At 38.8% G+C, this 16,134-nt stretch overlaps 1 protein-coding gene across 9 annotated transcripts in view; it reads left to right on the top strand.

The window, feature by feature from the left end:
- odad2 (outer dynein arm docking complex subunit 2) overlaps window positions 1-16,134 on the top strand; it is a 277,618-nt gene that overhangs the window by 50,213 nt on the left and 211,271 nt on the right. For 8 of the 9 annotated variants that reach the window (XR_011885489.1, XR_011885488.1, XM_072253885.1 and 5 more), the window contains 3 exons: window positions 796-902; window positions 1,046-1,182; window positions 1,311-1,433. Coding sequence is in view for 7 of the 9 variants with exons in the window: in XM_072253885.1 (XP_072109986.1) it covers window positions 796-902; window positions 1,046-1,182; window positions 1,311-1,433 (367 nt within the window). In the remaining 2 variants the exon portion in view is untranslated. The remainder of the gene's footprint in view (window positions 1-795; window positions 903-1,045; window positions 1,183-1,310; window positions 1,434-16,134) is intronic. The other variant, XM_072253888.1, reaches the window with a different exon arrangement.

Raw genomic sequence — 16,134 nt, 5'->3', positions numbered from 1 at the left:
TGGAACTTTGCTGGTCAGATTTACCAGCCTGACTAATGTGACTTAAATGCATTGTTATAACAGGCTGAATGTAGGGGTAGAATGTAAAATGCTTTTGGATAAAAAGTTGTACTGGCTTCCTGTTCAAACAGATGCACAATTTTGGAAGTTTGATATAAACATGGGTGGCCATTTTCATTTTTTGGTTGGCAAGTTATAAGAGTTTTCTTTTAGTGAATAATAAAGGTGATGAATATTGTAAATTTTGTTGGGTTTTATTGAACAAATGACTGCTTAGTAAGTAAACTTATTTTCAGTTGTGCTTTCTGTGATACGACAGGAAATCTGTCTGGTGTGATATCCTCCCTTGATGAATAAAATATGACAAGTTTTAAACACTTTTGAAAGAAATCACTTCTTATTACTTGTAGGCCTGTTACAATATCAAGAACTTAGATACATTTCTGTTTTTAATTGTTGAAATAACTGCATGCTATATTTCATGCAGAGCCAAGGCTTATGGATATTTGGTATAGACGGGTTGTATATTCAAATTTTGGCACAGCTTGTGAGGTCTTGGCTATATTATACTTTACAGATCTTGCAAATATCCGGCTTGCCCAACATATTTTTGTGGGTATTTTTTCCAGATGTTACAGTAATGCATTTCTGAGTAAAATATTTGGTGCTGATTTAATACACAGAAAATAAAATCTGGAACTAACTGAATAAAGGAAATGGTAGAATTGAACAGAAGGTGATTTAATTATATTTAATGGTATGCTTTCTCTTCCCCCCCTTTTTTTTGGAAAAAAGAGAAGTACGACTGAGCCCTCAATCTATAAAGAATGATGTGCAATTGCTCCAATCTTTCTCTGGTGAAGAAGACAAGTCAGTTTTAAAATCTATCAGATACACATCAGGTATTTATGCAGAGAACTGAATCAATGGGAATTATCACAAAGGATTTTGAACAGAATATTGAAAATTGTATAGTGCTTTACCCAAGAAGATTGTTGTGTGATTCTAACATTAAAAAAATTCTGTTTGATTTTGTGTTTCATAGAATATGTATTTTCTAATGGATGCAGAGCCCCACCATGGAGACAGGTATATGGAGATATTTGCTACCTCATTATTATTACACATGACATGGATGTCTTGTATGTCACCTGTAGCACAGCTGGAGTTTTTGAAAATGGGGTAAGTAAAATAAACTAAATACGGTCGACCATTTCATTTCTTGGAAAATTTCATGTATAAAAATGCATGACTATTAAAGTTCTCAAACCGTAACACCAGTTCTGCATTATATCATTCATTCTGATTAGGGTTTTAAGAAGGACAGTGAAGATATTATCTACGACAGAAAAGGTGATATCTATAAGGATCTTATTACATTTCTGAGAGTAAAATCGCCTACTTTTGCAGAAAATCTTACACAGGTTCAACAGGTAAAAGTGTTAAGGTATTTTCACAAAAAGCCTGTCATGTAGAATGACTAATGAAATAGTCTCCAACTTGCACCTTGCATCGATATTATAATCTATACTGCAATACTTGGGCATACATAGTAATGGACTAAGTGTTCTGAATAATATTCAATATTTGTTTTTATAAACATATAATATGTTTGAAGTAGATCTACTTATCATGAATAAATGACCAGTTGCCGTTACTTTTATTTAGCAATCAGTAAAAACCTGTGCCCAAAAGAAACCAGCTAGAATCCGATTAGATTTCTGAACTGTCATGAACACTACTTCATTAAAGTTTATTTTTGCACTATGTTGTAATTTTATGTCTTGTACTGAACACAATTACCACAAATCAACAGATTTTGCAGCATACAAGTCATGCTGATTCTGATATGTCTATCATTAGCAATGAAAAGACACAATTATTGACATAATTCAATTTTACTTATGCTTAAATTTCATTCTGCAATTGGTTTTCTTCTCACATGCAATATAATCAGACATGATGTACATTTACTCTTAATTTGTTTATCACCTTTACTATATCTTTGGGCAATTGCTTTCAACAGAATAGTTTATTCCCTCAGTTGTGGCAAACAGTTTGAATTTTAGAATGAGAACATTTTACCATTGAGGAACTATTGAAAGCATGAAATCCAGAAATCAAGTTTCAAGATTGTTTATTGTCATTCTTCAGCTTCAAGTAATACTTACATGAAAAAAATGCCCTTTAGAAAGTGAATTACATTGCGTTGCAAAGTAAAACAATGTATTTGAAATCAGCTAACAAAGTTGCATGTACTGTTGTTCTAATTACAATATTATTGCTGTCTTGGAGTTAAATAAATATTTTAATAGGAACAATATGTGACATTACTAGTTTTCAACAGGTTGCTTTTAAGTGCATTTTGATAAAATAAGATTTTTAAATCTGATTTGTAAATTTGTGCAGTGCATCTTAGTTTTATTGCAATTTAGCAAATTAACTGTTTCCTCTTCAGATTATAAATTTCTGCAGTGAAATAATATCTTCATCTAACGGATACTTCTTTATTGGAAGCATATCTGAGAATCATTACAGCTTGAAAGATAAACTGTAGCTGATGGTGTTTCCAGTTGCCAGGAGACTTTTGTGGTGGCAGAGAATGCAGGATTGGGAGGTACATTCAGCATACCTAGGGAACTGTATTTATACAGGGTGCACATCAAAGCTGCTGTAGTGAAGGAGTAAATGTTTAGCATGTTGAATGTGTGCCAATAAAGATGGCTGATATGTTCTGGATGATGTCAGTCTGCTTGAGCAATATTAAAGTTGCATTCATTCTGGCAAGTGGAAAGTGTAATGGAAAGGCTTTGGAGTGTCAATATGTCACGTGCTACAGGAAAACTTGTGCCTGACCTGATCTTGTGGATATCGTACTCATGTGACTCACTTAGTGAGATTCTGATCAATGGCAATCTCCAGGACATTGATTATAAGAAAGTTGACAATGTTAATGATATTGAATGTCAACATTAGTTGGTTTGATATTTTGTTTTGAGTTACTGTCTTGTACACATGTGAATAAATGTTACTTGCCACTTATAAATCCAAATCTAAAGACTGTAGATCATTGAAGTAAATGGATTAGATTTTCAAAATGGACTGTAATCCATGATGGTTGAAATATTTCTAGTTATTGGGTATGGCACAAGTATAAATGGAAAAACTATCAAAATTTCAAAAATTGGCATTGATCCTGGCAATTGTGAAAGAAAGAATGATGAAATGTGGCGAGTTTCTTTCTACTCTCTTTTCCAGGAAATATAATAATTAACACATGTTTTTTTACACAATTAGATGAGGTAAAATGGGTGGGCTCTTTAGGCTAAACATAGATATTAGAAATGGCAGCCACCTTAATTATTCTGAGCCACCAGTGTAAATCAACTTGCCAGATACTTCACGAAAGCAGATATTCAGCATAGAAACTAACCAAAATATAAGTAGGCAAAACAAAAGTAATGAAGAAAATTATGGCATTATAGTGTGACAAATTCCCAAGGCCAGATGGTTTCTATCATGGCTTATTAAAGGAAGTGCGCCCAAACTATAATTTTCCAAACTCTCTTTTGATTCGTGAGCTGTTCTTTCTGGATGAGAAGATTTATGCATGCCATTCAGCAATGTAAGAAAGGTGAGAGGAAAAAAAACTCAAAGGAATTGCAGGCCAGTTAGTCTAACATCTGTTGTTGGAAAATTACTAGCATCTGTAAATTAGAATAGCCTTGAATTTTTTCAGTTAATCAGTAAAAGGCATAACGGTTTTGTGTACATTTTGGCTGACAAATGTGGTTGAATGTTTGAAAAGATCAAGAGAAATCATGGACTGACAATGTCTATGGATGTCATTGTCATGGATTTCTAGAATATATTTCATAACATCTCTTGTATTACCTAAAGACAAAGCTTGTAAAATTTGAGAAAAATGATTGAGCTGGTGAGGAATCTGACTGAACATATGATTGATGGGAAAAATAGTATGTAATTGATAATATGGTGTTAGGGTTATCCGTTTTATTTGGTCAAAATTCACTACATTTGTTATTGACTTGGATGTAACACCTTGTCCATCAATGTTTATTGATGACAAAGGTGCGTGCCAAATTAAATGGTACAGATGGAGATCTGGATTCACAAAGAATTTATCGATCAAGAAAAAGGCAAAAATATGACAACTAGTTTTTAATGTAGATGTGTTACAAGTATGAAGTACTTGACTGAAAAAAATAAAGAACAGAATAATTTGTAAATAGTGACAGGTTGGAAAGCAGTGTGGATTCAAAGAATACAACTGATTATTCATGGATTACATGATACCATAAAGACGTATAAAAAACAAATTGAGGAACAGTGAAAAAATGTTTTGCATGCCATCTATGGAGATGATTTCATTAGAACAGTGCATTGATGAGTCGGAGTACAAGAAGATAGAGAGCCTCGTGACATGGAGTCATAACAACAACCAGTAATAAGCTAATTTACCAACTTCACGTAGTACTGGGGAAAACATTAACAGGATGCAGAATAAATCTGTTAATTTCGATGGCAATGGTAGAAAGACATAATCAACTCCAAAGGCGAGACCTTAAGGAGAGAATACGTAACTGGAGTAAGTGTACCTTATAACTTGTCCTTCTAAATTCTTTAATTGAGGTTTTAAAGATACTAGAATAGAAATTAATCTTTGGTTATCAGAGTTAAGCACAGTGGTGTCCATACATAATGGTTGTGATATTTGGTTCGATTGGAGTAAAAGGAGCTTGCATTTCAGACATGTTATTGCCTTGGGAACTTGATATTGAGAACAAACTTTAATTACAATTAAGGGAAAGTGATAGGATAGAGAGAAAGTCCAAGAAATGGACATTAAATTAGCAGTGTGTTATCCTAAAGTTGTTTGTTAAAGACCCATAAACAGCACAATTTTCTAACAAGAAATTCCTGATGAGTATTATTAAACTTTTGTGCAACACCAATATCACATTTTTAGTATGTATTGTTTTCATCTACTGTAGAATTGTGTTGTTGCCTGCTGTTAAAGGGGCAAGCCACATTTGGGGGGTGGGGGGGGCGGGCAAGGTGCTGCCAGAATGCTCCCAAGAGGGATGGGGAAGAGGGTTCCAGACTTCAGGTGAACAGTGTCTGTGGGAGGCAGAAGGTACTAAGGCAACTGCTAGCGCTAGACTCAAAGATTCCAAGAAGAGTCTCTGGAAAAAGTAATATTTTGTAATGAGCCTATGGATACCTGTAATATGTAGAAAGTTGCAGTGCAAGCAAATCCCTACATCTTCTCTTTCAGTTAACGTAAATGAAAAAGTAGATGAGGCCTCATCCCCGATCATTGAATTTTGATAACCTCCTCTATACAGCAGTGAACAGTAAATTGAGATATCAGGGGCAACTTTGAATGTTCTTGAGAGTAGGACATTGTAGATGATCTCTATCTTGATGAAAACAGTCCAGGGCAAAGTTTTGTTGTATTCAAGTTCCCAGCACATCAGCGTGCACAGAAGGGAATAAAGAACAAAATCTATGGGTCTATTAAATATAATATTTGCTTGTAAAATGGTATTAATAAAAGCCAGTTATTCTCTGAGTATACATGAACTGTTGTCTCTTTTTTCAGACCTGTGAAAATCAAACTGGAGAAAAATTTTAGTCATTTTTTTTTGTTCATGTAATTTGAATGAGTTTTATGATAAATTAATTGCTGCACAATTGAAAATCCAGTCAAAAAGTCATTTAATCTTCCTCTGTGTGCTAAGACACCCAGAAATGTGCATAATGCTGTACTCAAGTTGATTTTCAACATAGCTCTTTCTTTGCCTTAAGTCAAGCACAGAACATACTTTGCTTATTGCTGGGGATGTTTACAAATGAGGGCATGGAGCAGATATTACAAATGTAAAGTGAATTTCTAGTACAAAAGGATGGTTCTGCGAAAGATCAGATGTTATTTTTGAATTTGAGCTAGTTGTATTTTAATTGGTAAGGTGGTGCTACTGCTTCACAGCTCCAGGACTCTGCATTCAGTCTGGATCCCAGCCATGCATTTTCCCCAAATTCTCTGCTTTCCTCTCACAAGTTAATCTAAATAGAGATGAAAAATACAGCACAGACACAGGACACTCAACCCAATGAGTCCATGTTGTCTACCCAGCTGGTTCTAGTTTCTTGTATTTGGTCTATTTTCACTCAGTGTCCTCCCAAGTGCTTCTTAAGTGATACTATTGTACCTGCCTCAACCACTTCCTCCGGTAGCTCATTCCATGTACTCATCACATTCTGTGTGAAATAGTTGCCCCTCAAGCCCATTTTAAAGCTTTCCCCTAGTTTTAGATTCCCTTAAGCTAAGGAAAAGATTTATCATCCATCATACCTTAATCTCTCAAAAAGAATTAAAAAAACAGAAGGTAGTGGTCAATAGGACTTTTTTCTGTCTGGACTCTGTGACAAATGATGTTTTGCAGGGACTGATCCACCTTAATGTGCTATAAGGCTGCAACTAAGCTGTCCCTGTTAGATGAATGTTTTCCAAAACGTTTCCATTTGTTTGCCCCATCCCTTGAGCAACCATGATTTTTCTCCTCAGTCAACACAGAGGAGAAATATTTATTAAAGATCCCCCGGATCTCTTGCAGCTCAAGGCATAGGTAACCCTACTAATCTCTAAGAGGATGTACCCTTCTACTCTTAATATGGCTCTAAGACCTCTTGGGATTTTCCTTAACTTTATCTGACAGATCCATCTTATACCCTTTCTTTGCCTTCCTGATTTTCCTTTTGAGTGTATTGTTAATATATACTTCCTTCTTTTTCTTGACCAGAGCCTCAACATCTCTCATCAATCAGAGTTGCTTTAACTGTGTGTTGCTTGAATTTCCAGCATCTGCAGTATTCCTGTTGTTTGTGTTGGTTGCTTTAACTTGCTAGGTTTACCCTAACAAGAATGGGCTACCCCTGGACTCTGGAAATTTCACTCTTAAAAGACTCCCACTTGCCATTAATTCCTTTTCCTTCAAATGAGTTTTCCCATTCAACCTTTGCTAGATCCTGCCTACAAACCTAGCCCTGTTACAGTTTAGGGTCCTAACTTGTGAGGCCTGTACTATCCTTTTCTTAAAACAAATAGATTTATTGCTGCTAGAGCCAAAATGCTCCCTGTCTCCCCAGTTACTTGCACTGCCTCATTCTCCAAGATGAGGTCCAATATACTTTCCTGAACACATTTCAGGAATTCTATCCTGCTCAGTCTCTTAGCATTCTGGATGGCCTAGACAATACTGGGAAAACTGAAATCTTCCACTAATTCACTGGAGGAAGAGGAGAAGATGGTGGCGCGACGTAGCGCGCGGGGCCACTCCAGTGGTGATGTCTGTTATAAACAAGTAGGTACCGTGCACAATTCTGATTTGATGGAGACAGACGTGAGAGTACGGAGGAACATTTGGAGAAACTTCTGAAATGCCCGCTTCGCTGCCGCAGCTACTGTGTGGTCCGGAATCTCCGGAGAAGGCCCCGAATCCTTGGCTTTGCTTGTTTCAGTGGCCGGGGTGAGGTCGAAGGCGCTCGGCAGAGGATGGCACTTGGGAGGATGTATCAGAGGGGCTGGTCGGAGGCTGGAAGTTTTAGGACGGATGGACTCAATGTCGGCTATGGTCGGGTGCTTCCAATGCATCAGCAGTTGTCAGTGCCTGGAGGTTTATGGCAGGGAGTTTCTCCCTTTGCCGCCTGCTACTGGGAACTCGGGAGTCGATTGGGACTTTGAGACTTTTTTTACCGTGCCCATGGTCTGCTCTTTATCAAATTATGGTATTGCTTTGCACTGCTGTAACTATATGTTATAATTATGTGGTTATGTCAGTGTTAGTCTTTGGTTTGTCCTGTTTTTCTGTGATATCACTCTGAAGGAACATTGTATCATTTCTTAATGCATACATGCATTTCTAAATGACAATAAATGAGGACTGAGTGTTCTCATAATCTAATTCAACATGCCTATTCTTTCAACTATGTGCAGTTTCTATACATATCTGCTGCACAAGATCATCCCCTTCAACAGTATTCAAAGAGGAATACTTATTATTGAGGGGAATAGCCACAGGAGAACCCTGCACTTTGTGCCTACTCCCCTTATTCTTCCTGGTAGTCACCCATCTATTTGAAGCCACGTACCTTTGGTGTGACCACCTCAGTCAAAGTCTCATCTATGATATTCTCAGCATCCCCCTGGATGATCTTGAGTATATCCAGCTCGAGCTCCTTGATCCATTTTGTCAGGGGCCATAGTAGGGCACACTTTCTGTAATATTGTCATCAGAAAGACTATGAGGTTTCCTAACTTTATGTAGGAGGAACTTTCCACTGCCCTAATTGCAGTCCTATCTATTCTAAGTCAAATAATAAGGATGAATAAGACATTAAAGAACTTAACTTATCTTCACCTGTGCCTCCTTGCCAAAACCTCATCTCTCCACTCTTAGAATGACTACTCCATTTAACCTCACCTTTCTTTTATTAGTTAAAGTGTCCTTCAAATTAGCCAATCAATGAGATTTAACTTCTTAAAGAATCAAAAATGCTGAAGGAACTCAGTGGGTCAGACAACATCGAAAAAGGGAAATAGATGGAAAGTTCCCATTCTCACTGTCAGCTCATGGGTCCTGTAAAAGTGAAACCATCACGAAAGGAGACTTGCCTTTTCACAAGTTCCCACTTTTAGCTCCTGACTCCTGTAGGTGAAACTTGGTGTAGGTTAATAATAAACAAAGGGTCATAGGAAATTTGATGTGCCAATATAAGAGGAAATTTGCAGATATTTAGGAATATAAGAAGAAGGGGAGTTAGACTAATAGGATTGCTGCCCCATGAGCCTGCATGGAGGGTGGCTAATGTAACTCCACTTTTTAAAAAAGGAGGGAGAGAGAAACCGGGGAATTATAGACCGGTTAGCCTAACGTCGGTGGTGGGGAAACTGCTGGAGTCAGTTATCAAGGATGTGATAACAGCACATTTGGAAGGCGGTGAAATGATCGGACAAAGTCAGCATGGATTTGTGAAAGGAAAATCATGTCTGACGAATCTCATAGAATTTTTTGAGGATGTAACTAGTAGAGTGGATAGGGGAGAACCAGTGGATGTGGTATATTTGGATTTTCAGAAGGCTTTTGACAAGGTCCCACACAGGAGATTAGTGTGCAAACTTAAAGCACACGGTATTGGGGGTAAGGTATTGGTGTGGGTGGAGAATTGGTTAGCAGACAGGAAGCAAAGAGTGGGAATAAACGGGACCTTTTCAGAATGGCAGGCGGTGACTAGTGGGGTACCGCAAGGCTCAGTGCTGGGACCCCAGTTGTTTACAATATATATTAACGACTTGGATGAGGGAATTAAATGCAGCATCTCCAAGTTTGCGGATGACACGAAGCTGGGTAGCAGTGTTAGCTGTGAGGAGGATGCTAAGAGGATGCAGGATGACTTGGATAGGTTGGGTGAGTGGGCAAATTCATGGCAGATGCAATTTAATGTGGATAAATGTGAAGTTATCCACTTTGGTGGCAAAAATAGGAAAACAGATTATTATCTGAATGGTGGCCGATTAGGAAAAGGGGAGGTGCAACGAGACCTGGGTGTTATTATACACCAGTCATTGAAAGTGGGCATGCAGGTACAGCAGGCGGTGAAAAAGGCGAATGGTATGCTGGCATTTATAGCGAGAGGATTTGAGTACAGGAGCAGGGAGGTACTACTGCAGTTGTACAAGGCCTTGGTGAGATCACACCTGGAGTATTGTGTGCAGCTTTGGTCCCCTAATCTGAGGAAAGACATCCTTGCCATAGAGGGAGTACAAAGAAGGTTCACCAGATTGATTCCTGGGATGGCAGGACTTTCATATGAAGAAAGACTGGATGAACTGGGCTTGTACTCGTTGGAATTTAGAAGATTGAGGGGGGATCTGATTGAAACGTATAAGATCCTAAAGGGATTGGACAGGCTAGATGCAGGAAGATTGTTCCCGATGTTGGGGAAGTCCAGAACGAGGGGCCACAGTCTGAGGATAGAGGGGAAGCCTTTTAGCACCGAGATTAGGAAAAACTTCTTCACACAGAGAGTGGTGAATCTGTGGAATTCTCTGCCACAGGAAACAGTTGAGGCCAGTTCATTGGCTATATTTAAGAGGGAGTTAGATATGGCCCTTGTGGCTACGGGGGTCAGGGGGTATGGAGGGAAGGTTCTGAGTTGGATGATCAGCCATGATCATAATAAATGGCGGTGCAGGCTCGAAGGGCCGAATGGCCTACTCCTGCACCTATTTTCTATGTTTCTATCTGACAGGATCTATGGTATATGGTAAGTATAAAGCTGTGTACTAGAAGTCTTAAGAGATGTGGGACATTGGTAGCAAATGGTGCTGAGCTTGAGAATATAAGTGATATATTCCTTTTTTCCTGATGGATCAAATCAAATAAAGGAGACTATTTGGCCTTTTTTTGCAGTTCTTTACAAAAATAGTTTTTTCCTATTTCTCCTTTTTGTATTCCTTTCCATTATTCAACTGGAAAATCTTTCTATATGCTTAGCTTACCAGGACTCAACCTGCATCTTTGCTGCAAACAATCTACTCCAATGATATTTAGCAAGTCATTTTCCAATTTAGAACTTTAACTTGTAGGCCGGTTATGACCTTTCCATAACCAATTTAAAACTAGTAGAACTGTGGTGCTGGTCCCAAAGTACTTCCCTACTGATACCTTAGACACTTGTCTAGTTTCTTTTCCCAAGAGAAGGTCAACCTTTGCCCTCTCCTTTGTAGGGCCTTCTGTATAGTGCCTGAGGAAACTTTCATAAAGACGCTGAACAAATTCTGCCCCATCCTATTCCTGAGCCCTATAGTAGTCCCAGTCTACATTAGGCATGTTAGGCCCCCCTGCTCTGACATTCCTATTATTTCTGAAATTTCTGTGCATATTGTTACGTAACCGGCAACAATGAATATCAGTCGAGACAGGTTATATAAAAACAACCAAACATGTATTAAACACGATAAATAATAAAAAACAAACAAAAACCTTAACCGGAAGTTAACCGCTATGCGGCCGTTCAACAAATCGTCACTCGGCACTGGTTCTTAAAGCATTAAATGCGAAAGCAGTTCTTACAGCGGTAAAGTCAGATACAGTTCTTAAAATGGTAAATTCGGAAGTCCAACAGATCTATACATTCAATTGGGAGAGACTTCTCTGGAGAAGGAATTCTTCATAGACGCGACTTTCCTGTTGGTTCTGTCCACAGGATTCACGATGCAGGAAATAAACGGCTTTAAACAACTGACCTTAATTTCTAGAGAGCACCTTGCATGAACTACCTTTCTCTTTTGGCAAGAGTTATCTACGATACAGGTCGCTACTTCTTCAACGAAGACTCAATAGGGTTGATCCTTTGTTAAACTGCCGAACGATACCAACTTCTCTTAATCCTTTGGGTCCTGTACTTCGATAAAGTCTTCACTCTCCCATACTACTGGAAAAAGGTACATCAACAAATCTAGCAAAAATTGCCAATCCAGCACTACTGTACCTCGCAACAGAACATAACACTCCACTTTAAAAATGAAACTGCGTCATAAAATAAATACGCAACAGAAACGGAGACGCACTAACGTTCTAGCTGGAAAACTAAAAACTAAAAATTAACTACCAACTGCGCCATCTGAGGTCTTCCCTTATATACCCGTGGTGAACATGTCCTCATGTGACCTCACATTGGCGGGAAAATTACATCAGATGACCTCCAAAAGACCATTACATCATTCTCACAAAAAAAAAACAAGATCTCCTTGAGGTATGTAACAATATTTGTTCTCTTATTCTTGGGGGACTATAATACAATGCTAACAAGGTGATTGTCTGTTATTATTTCTCAGCTGTACCCATAAAGCCTCATTAGATTATAATAATTTCATCTTGGACTATAGCTATGACATTCTCTTCAATCAAAAATTCAATTCCCTCTCCACTCTTTCTTCCAACCCCATCCCACCCATAGACCCTGGTGCAGTACAGTCTGCAGCATGTTTCCTGCTTTCACTTTCCTTTCTTTCTTGAATATTGGAGCCATATTTGCTACCAATCTTCACGAACCCCTCTAGAGTTTAGGTGAGCAACCACTATCTCTGTAGTCACCTCTTTCAATACCATGAGGTGTGGATCTCCATTAGGCACTTGGGTTATAACAGCCTTCAAGCTTGTGAACTTGTACAGTAAAATTTCCATATGATTTTGTTCCAGCCAATCCCACCATGCATTACCCCATGCCCACTGCACTCCCCACCCCTTCCTCCACACCACCAGCCTAACCATCCCATGATCTGCAGAATGCCACTCTGTTCTCTGCATTTTCAATGGTAAGGGAAATTAATCAAAATCAATTGGTTACCATTTTTGGATAAGAATGTAAATTTTCAAACGACACTAAAGTAGGTGGTAATATCTATTAACAGATAAATGATGGATGACGGACAAATGGAACCAGGTGAGAGAGGGACTAAGAAAGGTGAACTAAAGGGGAAGAAAGCCAGATAGGGAGGTATGGAGATGACCAGATGAAATCACGTGTGGGAAAGTAATGGGTCTTGATGACTGAATAGGGAAGAGAGGGTTTATGGAAGGATGGAAAAGATGCACAAAGGGGAGAGGAGGGAAAGGAAAAATTTGAAAAATTGTATCTTTTTCTTATGCTTCCACCTGTCACCTACCAGCACCTGTCTCAACACCCCATCCCCTACCCTCACCTTTTTCCATTCCTCCATTGGCCCGTCATCCCCCATCCCCACCCCCATCTGTCTCACCCCTCTTTCTTATTTCTTTCTTACTGGCCACCTTTCATGTGCACTCACAATTCTGATGCAGAGTTTCGGCCTGAAGCATCCATCATCCCTTTGCCTCCACGGATGCTGCTTCAGCTGTTGACTTTTCCCAGCAGCTTGTTTTTCATTCCAGTTTCGGCACCTGCAGCCCCTTGTGTTTGCATTTGGGACCCTTTAGTTTGCATGGCTTGTAGTAGTATTTCATAATGACAAAGGCTGAATAGTGCATTATGTACTTATGAGGTGTGAAACTGCAACCTTGAACATACAATGAAGAATTGATGCTTACATGATCTGATTCACTCTGAAGTACTATTTTTAATGCAAATTCATAGCAATGGAGGATCAAGGGCACCAGCAGTTCTACTTTATGAAAGTGGATTGAACTTAATATCCAGAAGAAGGACACATCAAATTGCTTCTTGTGTTTGAGGCAATTATGTTTTAAAGGATACATTAGAACACTGAAAATGAAATCAGTAGTTTGTAAAGTGATGGTGGGATCAAGAGCCTCCATAAATTCTGATAGGAGAGCAAAGTAACATGATTTCTATACATAGAAAAAGTAGGAGTAGATAATTTGGGAATGCGAGAATCAAAAACTATAACCCATTTGACCTAGACTCATTAAATCACAAATATTCCCTTTGTCTATCCATCCTTCCTTAACCTTGTCTGCTAACTTATTTTAATACCTTTCTCAGTTCTGACAAAGGATCTTTGACCTACAAAATTAATTCAGTTTCTCTTTACATGGATGCTGCTTGACCTGTTAAATATTTACAGTAGGGGTCACCAACCCATCGATCGCGATCGACCGATCCATCTTTGAGACTTTCCCAGTAGATCCTGAAGAAAAATCAAAAATAAATACACAAATACTGTTGTAATGTGAGTATTATAAAAGTAAGTAATTCTAATTAGGCTAATGGTAATATAGCAATATTTTCACTAAAAAGCTGTTTGTAAAGAGAGATTGTTTCCGGGTTGCGGGGGTTTAATTCTGTTCTTTCTGCCCAGTGTGCTTTGTGTAGTTCCCCTGCCATGCACTGCGTTTTCAGCGTAGCCTGTGCTGCATCAAAGTGACCAATCAGATTAGGTAAGAGTACAGACTGTCGCAAACATCAATATACGGCAGTGTCCCCAACCTCCGGGCCGCGAAGCATGCAGGGGTGCAGCGGTAGTCGGGACGCACACAGCACATCTTTAAGAAAAAAGCTGAAATAATCCAGCTAATTAATTAGGTGCCACCCTGCACGTGAATGTCGGCTCAGATCAGAGGCGATGCAATCAACAATCGCTCGTGATATCCTGATAGCATAGCGGAGGCTCCACAAAAGAAGGCGAAAACATACAAATTCCATCCAGAATGGAAAGAGGAATTTCTATTTACCTTGGTGAAAGACAAGTGTGTATGTATGTTGTGCCACCAAACACAAGCACTGGCTAAAAGAGGGAATTTGGAGTGGCACCACAACACCAACCACCAGAAATTTAAAGACACCTACCCCTCAAAGAGCGCAATTCGTGCCTGGAAAGTTGAGCTGAAATCGGGGTTGAAGGCCCAGGAATCGTTTTCCACAAAACATGCTGCTCAAAATAAGGCTGCTATTGAAGCATCATTTCGTGTAAGTCACCTTTTGGCTAAACACAAGAAGCCTTTTACAGATGGCGATTTATTCAAGGAAGCAATGGTCATTACCGCAGAGACTGTTTTTAATGGCTTTAAAAACAAAAACGACATCACAACTGCAATACATAATATACTGCTTGGCCCTGCAACAGTGACAAGGAGGATAGAGTCACCATCAGAGGACTTGAATATTTTTCACTACAGTTTGATGAATCCCTGGATGTAATGCAAACAGCTCAGCTTGTTGTATTTGTCAGAATGGCTTTCCAGGATTTTACAACAAAGGAGGACTTCCTCACTCTTTTGCAATTAAAGGAAAGAACGAGAGGTGAGGATATTTCCAATGAGTTTAAAAAATATGTCCGTGAAAATGACATCCCCATTCATAAACTGGTGGCAATTACTACTGATGGGGCCGAGCAATGCGCGGTGTGCACATTGGTTTTATAGCACTAAAAGTCAGTGCCTAATTCGGGTCAACTTATCTATGTGAAATTGCATTTTCACAGATGAGAATTATTAAATCTAAGTACAGGAGCTGACTTACTGACAGACACCTCACTAGGGTTACCAGCTTTCTCACTCCCAAATAAGAGACAAAAGTAGCAGTCAAATCCCGGGACATCAGTGTTTACCCCGAGAAAGACTACCATGACCATGAAGCCTTGCGCGGGCATCTGTGTGCGCATGCGTGATGTGCTGATTTTTTTTTACCCCACGAATCGGTTTTGGCTTAATCCTCATTATTTCTACTTTACATAGGCTGGGTATTTATCATGTCATTCCTGCTTTTACTATATGTTAGTGTTATTTTAGGTTTTATGTTTTATTTGGTAGGTTATTTTTTTGGGTCTGGGAACGCTCAAAATTTTTTCCCATGTAAATTAATGGTAATTGCTTCTTCAACGTAAAGCATTTCGGCACGAACGGTTTCGTAGGAACACTCTACCTTAGCGGGGGAAATACAGGACAGTTGGCAACCCTACACCTCACAGACTGTCTCAGACTGGCTGTCTGTAGTTATGAGCCAAATTGCAGGGAACTAGCAGAAAGTATTCAGCCCCAGTCATCACACTGAGTGCAACAGTCAATTTTTATTCATTTATTTTTCGTGTTGAAATAAAATTAAATAATGAAACTTAGACTTAAAGGTGTGAAGTATGTAATATTCTTAAAGAGAGACAGCTATGGCCTGTTTGATATGCTAGTTACAGTGTTTTTTTGTTTGAATTAATTTGAAAGTTTGACAAAAGTATCTTGTGTAATTCAAATACAATTCGCCCAAATAAAAGGCCTCAAATTGGAAGTACAATCTGAGCTGTTTTTTCTCTAAACGATTTAGTAGGTAGATCTTGCCTTTCACTGAGGTCGAGGTAGGGGATCTTGGGCTGCAAAAGGTTGGTGACCACTAATTTACAGCATTTTCTGATTTTGTTACAATAAATATTCACATACAAACTACCAAAAATTGTGGTAATTCTTGGTTGGATTGGGAGTGTGCATACTTTAATTTTGTGCCAGTGAATCTCCCATTCCACTACAATTGCTGTGCTCCCCTGTTTTCAATTACCCTCACCATCACATTCTCTTTCTCTCTCGCTCTCAATTTCTTCCCTCCCACTCTCATCTTACCCCC

Source organism: Mobula birostris, chromosome 3, assembly GCF_030028105.1.
Source record: "Mobula birostris isolate sMobBir1 chromosome 3, sMobBir1.hap1, whole genome shotgun sequence".
In the NCBI taxonomy this organism is placed as follows: Eukaryota; Metazoa; Chordata; class Chondrichthyes; order Myliobatiformes; family Myliobatidae; genus Mobula; species Mobula birostris.
This window is presented reverse-complemented; position numbering and strand designations above follow the sequence as displayed.